Source organism: Glandiceps talaboti, chromosome 15 (genome assembly GCF_964340395.1).
Source record: "Glandiceps talaboti chromosome 15, keGlaTala1.1, whole genome shotgun sequence".
Lineage (NCBI taxonomy): Eukaryota > Metazoa > Hemichordata > Enteropneusta > Spengelidae > Glandiceps > Glandiceps talaboti.
In genome coordinates this window covers 9,546,333-9,552,377 of record NC_135563.1, presented here as the reverse complement: position 1 = coordinate 9,552,377, position 6,045 = coordinate 9,546,333, and the positions used below count along the sequence as shown (strand labels likewise).

Below are 6,045 nucleotides of genomic sequence, written 5' to 3'. Positions count from 1 at the left end.
CTCCATCTTAGTTGTCATATCCTTCAAAGAGATGGAAAGAACACTGAGAAAATAATGATCTTAATTGTAATTTTAATCCAATCTAATTTAATCTAATCTACAGAGGCAAATGTGGTGCAGCAGCAGTAGCAGGATTCTTCCAGACCTTGGTTGTACTGAAACCAAAGAATATCAAAGTGTTGGGTGTGATGACGATGGTTAGAAACAGTGCTGGAGCAGGTATGTAACATTAGTTCATGGCTTCATGTGTGTACAGTGAGATATGCAATAAGTGTATGCCAATTCAAAATACCACCAGTGAACTTGTGTAAACCATTGTTCTAACAATTTTGGTCTCAATTGTGTACAAGTACTGGTACATAGCAATGTATCATCTCTGACCAATATAAAAGTTATATGTTATCATATTGTATGCTGCATTCATATAAAAATGATTCACAGGTGAATAATTATCATGCACATGTCAGTAAATATTGGCCAAATAATGGTAAATTTATATGTACTCGGTCAAATGCTAAATAACTAAGCATTAATATCATAACTAAGCATGTGTGACTGGCTGCCTCACGATGATATTGTAAATAGCGCCCTCTGCATGGAGAATGCGCATAGTATATAGAATGCACATGTGTAGCCATTGTGCTGCAATGCATCTTTGGGTAAAACCACGCCTTGTAAAAAACGGCATAGTGTATAGGACATGCATGTGTACTAGTCATTGAGCAGCTACACAGTTGTTCCATGGACACTGCACGAGCTATCAATTATGGAGCAAAATTGAAACTTGTTCTTAAGATACAACAATTGTGCCATGGTATTAGCCAGCACGCAAGTCTTTATTAAACTGCTTGTATGTGCCTGCTAGATCTAAATATTTACTTCATGCTTTGAACTTGTGATTAGAAGTTCAAACAGAGGTCATTAAAATGATTAAAATCAAACAGAATAGTTCTGCTTCTGATAAGAACAATTGTCTTTATGGTGATATTTGTCAATTGTTTGTACTTGATAAAATACTAGACTATGGTTAGTAACTTATGACAGCATTAGGTGGCTGGTCTCATAAAACAGCATTGAAAGGCTGACATGGTCATTTTGACACCTTTAACAGCATAACGATATTTAATTGGCTGCAACCAAATCTGGTTGGACTGTGCAGGGTATTGGGTAGTTTCGTACAACTGTGGTTTAGAAATCTGATAGGGCTGAACAACACGACGTATTTTACGGTCTAAATGAAAACTAACTGCTGGCATTTTGATTACCAGAAACAAAAGCATTTGTGGATCAATCATTTAGCAAGTGAATACCATTTGTATTCAAACTGTGATTTTCGATTAAAAACTTGTGTTTATTAACTAATCATAATAGGGATTACTAAACCAATATTATGATATCACTAATCCATGTCATACAGACTTTCACTATACTATGCCCATATTAGATCAATAATTTCTGTGTTCGTATATCGCCATGGTAATAAATAAGTTCAAAACTTATGATTGTGTTCATTATTACATTAATGGTTGATGTATGATAAAGACAATGTATGGAATTGAATTTATGAGACCAAAACCATACACTTTAATATATTTACATACAAAAATGTATATGGATACGTACGACGACGTGTTTTTCCCAGTGTGTACAATATACGTCGATCACATTTTGTCTTGGTCAAGTAAACAGACAAGTAAAAGACGTTTTGTGCTCTAAATGCTCAAATTTCAAACGGCGATTTGCATGTAGATATAAATGCCCATTTTGGACACTTTCAAACAAATTATGTCCAAAAAGTAGAAATGCAGCTCGTGGCACTTATAGTATTATAACAGATGGCTCATCAGAAAATAAGTCTTTAGGCCCTGGATTCTGCAATTTATAATGACAGGTGGTGACTCGCATACAATCATCTGCTGTGAAAAGTGATCTTGCAATCTTTAATGGCTGTACATCTGATGAGAAGAAATCAATAACACAGAGACCATATAGAAAACAATGGCAAACATAACTACCTGAACTAGACACACACATATGGAAAAAAATATAAAATAAAATAAAAAATCTACCTACCCCACATATTCTAAAATTGAGCGTAATTGGAACCACACATTTTTTTGTTAGGCCTTATTGCAAACACTCCATCTATTAACAACAATTGTTTTCACTTATTTTATCACACATCAAATCGTTCTTTTAGTTCTAAGTTTAAGAAATTATTGTCATTTTCCATCACTTTTCGTCATTTATGTTTTAAGAGCTCTTTATAGCATTTTTCTCAGTTCATTATTTATCCACCTTTGTTGTAAAAGGTGACTGCTGCAAACCTAGACATTTCTAAGCCTTGAAAAATCGCCAACCATTTGGACGAAAAATATATTAGGTTTCACACGTTTTTGCAAATGTATCACAAATACAGACTTCTGTGATAGCATTTGAATTCCTGGGGTTTCACCTACTTGTTGAATGCAAAACATCAATCGGGAAATTACTTCATATTCTGGCGTTCCGTTTTATATTCTGTGCATGAAGCAGCCATTGTTTTAAGCTTGTTCATTACATTATATTCTTCTTCTCTTGAATGCCGTCTTAATGGCATCTTGCAGGTTGAACTAGCAACCATTGAATCATATTTGAATAGCTATTCAATTCTCAGTGCGTTTGAAAGACACGTGATACTTAAGCGCGTGGCAGTTATATATGAGTAAAGTGCTCTATATATTAGCATTAAATGTATAATATATTATAGTTGGCTAGGTTTGTATATTGAAACAAATCTTCCTTTCGATCGATAACTGTTCCTGGACACAGCTTTAAGATTTCCAAAGCGATTTTCCATCTCGAATATAGTCATGGCTAGTCCACTTGCACTGTACGAGCTCTTGGTGTCTTACACGAAAACTCAAGCATGTATCGCTGCCTGCGAATTGAAGATTTTCGACGTATTAGAGAGCGGGTCGAAGACAGTCGACGAAATCGCGCAGCTAATTCAAGCCGATGTTGGTTGCACGGAAAGAATTCTGAACGCCTGCGTTGGAATTGGAATTTTACGAAAAGACAGCGAAGGAAGTGCAGCAGCGGTAAGCGACAGTTTTGCCAATACGCCATCTGCTTCAAAATATCTGACGTCTTCTACCCCTCTGTCGATGCGACCCTTATTTATTGGCATGGGCAGAACTGACTATCCACTAGTTGGGAATTTAGTTCATGCAGCACGCGAAGGAGCACCTCAGATAGAACGTACTTTCGGCAAACATGGTTATTTCGATGATCTATTTAACGATCCAGACGAACGGAGAGGATTTATGACTGAAATGCATTCATATTCATCCGTGTTCATGCGAGAACTCATTAAAGATTTCGACCTGTCTTCCTTCAAGAAAGTTTGTGACCTTGGTGGGTGTACAGGCGCATTGGGACATGCCCTCTCTGCCGCGTACCCTGAGATGAAAGTCACCGTATTTGATCTACCTAAAGTTGTCGAGATGGCAGAAGATTTCACGCCGATAGACCCGAAGTCGCCTAATGTAAGATACCAAGAGGGAGATTTCTTCGTAGATCCCCTTCCAGCTTCAGATCTTTTCATCCTCTCAAATATCCTCCATGATTGGTCTGAAGAACACATCGATAAGTTGCTGAGCAACGCGTTTACAGCACTGGAGAAAGGAGGAGGTATTTTTATCATTGAGGCACTGTACGATGATGACAAAACGGGGCCCCTAGCAACCAGTGCTATTTGCATGATGATGATGGTGTGGTTCCAAGGAGGCAAGCAGAGGAATAGCGTAGAGATGCAGGGACTGCTAGAAAAACATGGTTTTAGTGATGTACAAATTAAGCGAAGTGGTTCAGTGTATGATACAGTATTAGCTAGGAAGTATTGAGACAACATCGACGTGTTTGTATATTCCCATCTCGTATCATAGTAAATCTATGGAACAGCTAAAGTGTAGTATTACCGTAGTTAGATTGTTGGTCTCTTTATTGAACACTTCAAAGCTCTTTGTTGAGAAACAACATTGATTTGGCTTCTGGCAAATGTATTTAAACAGCGTATCTATAACTATATAGACAGCCTTTCAGCAATTATGGTTTGCTCCCAGGGGTAGCTAATGTAATACCGATGTCTGCCTGTTCGTATGTATGTATGTATGTATGTATGTATGTATGTATGTATGTATGTATGTATGTATGTATGCATGCATGCATGCATGCATGCATGCATGCATGCATGTATGTATGTATGTATGTATGTATGTATGTATGTATGTATGTATGTATGTATGTATGTATGTATGTATGTATGTGTGCATCCGCGCCTGCCTGTCTGTCTGTCTGTCTGTCTGTCTGTCTGTCTGTCTGTCTGTCTGTCTGTCTGTCTGTCTGTCTGTCTGTCTGTCTGTCTGTCTGTCTGTTCGCCCATTTGTATGTATAATATCCAATCCGGGGTTATAAGAAATGTATGATGTGATTAATAATATACACAAACTTGTTCTTTGTCATTTGAATCAACTGTTAAATGACTTTTTGGTAGAGTGATTGAATATACTTCATCATGTTTTTGACGTTTATAGCCTGCATATTGTGTTCGAATACTTATATACACATATAAAAATTGTCTTCATTGACTTCATTTACACTGGTTCAAACTATCACTTAAGTACTGTGACCACCGAGGACCTTTTCCTAGGGTTGAAGCAATTTGATATTCAATCACTAAATATCTTTTGTTTTCCACTGGAATGTACCTAATTTTTTAATTGCTGTGAATTAACACGTTAAACACATAATCATGGATTTGGTATTATTGTATTCTTAGCTCAGGTTAGAGTTGCACTAGCTGTAACTGGAGGCAACAAACAATACATTCCCTCAAAACTGTTTAAATAGATATAATTTAGTCACTATCAATTTTAATCACATTTTAATCCATAATTAGTACAGTAACAGATTAAAATCGTCAGGCGAAAAAATAATAGTGCGTTTCCGATAACATTGTCTGAAGGAATGGGGTAGGTAGGTCCGGATTTTATTTTATTTTATTTTATTTTATGTTTTTTAATAGCTTTTATTTTTGAAAACCATTCTGTCAGAAACCCCTTCTGGTGATATTTTGATGAAATATATACAGACCTCACCGGGGAAAGAAAACAGACGTGCATGAAGGTCAAGAAGGCAAAGAATTTTTTATATTTTTGTTTTAAATGTTCAAAAAAAATTAGGGTCGGAGGCTTATGCTAGGTTTGTCAAATTGTTGGCACTGATTTTTGAGTGTGGGCCCAACATCAATTTGATGGATTTATTGTGACATATATTATGTGTACAGCTACACACATGCGTCTACCTAGAGATGTTTAAATACACCTCATGGTAGACAATGCTACGAGTAAATCATTACATCTCACAAAACTGTGTTTTTGAAAAAACCTAAACCCTTCCAGTTGCAGCTAGTGTAGCTTTAAACCCCAGCATTCAAGAGGCCTTGCAAGTACAGGTCAATTGTCCGTTTGATATTCCTAGCACACAGGAAAGGGCTTGGTTTTCACCAGTTTTCATCTTAGACGTAAGACCTTTACTATGTAAAAGAAGATATATATATTTCCCATTCAATTTTGTCACCAGTTCCCACTTTGTGTTAGGGAAATATATCCTTCATATGTGTTTTGAATGAATATATCAGAACGGGAAACTGAGTTCATTTTACCTCCCGTAAGAGGAGGTTAGTATGTTATACTTTTTTCTGTGTGTGTGTGTGTGTGTGTGTGTGTGTGTGTGTGTGTGTGTGTGTGTGTGTGTGTGTGTACAAGATATCTCAAAAAACTACTGCATCGGTTCTCATGATTCTGCACATCTGCCATATCACATGAACTATGAATGTTAATTAGTAATTTTCATAATTGATGGTTTTTAGAAATATGCCATATCTATTAACCATAACAAAGCACACATGTCATATATAGTTTGTTGATGTAGGTTACAGTTTTAATGAATAATTTGCATAATTAAGTAATTGCAGTAATTAGATTATATCTTAAGAATGCACAA

General features: G+C 36.3%; 1 protein-coding gene across 1 annotated transcript; it reads left to right on the top strand.

Moving 5' to 3' along the window:
- The first annotated feature begins 2,852 nt into the window (after nt 1–2,852).
- Nucleotides 2,853–3,884, top strand: LOC144446190 (acetylserotonin O-methyltransferase-like). Its single transcript, XM_078135944.1, has one exon. The coding sequence runs from the start codon at nt 2,853–2,855 to the stop codon at nt 3,882–3,884; it is 1,032 nt and encodes a 343-aa protein (XP_077992070.1).
- The last annotated feature ends 2,161 nt before the right edge of the window (nt 3,885–6,045 follow it).

Excerpts from the sequence above, each read along its gene's own strand:
- LOC144446190 (XM_078135944.1), top strand. The coding sequence starts at position 2,853 with ATGGCTAGTCCACTTGCACTGTACGAGCTCTTGGTGTCTTACACGAAA.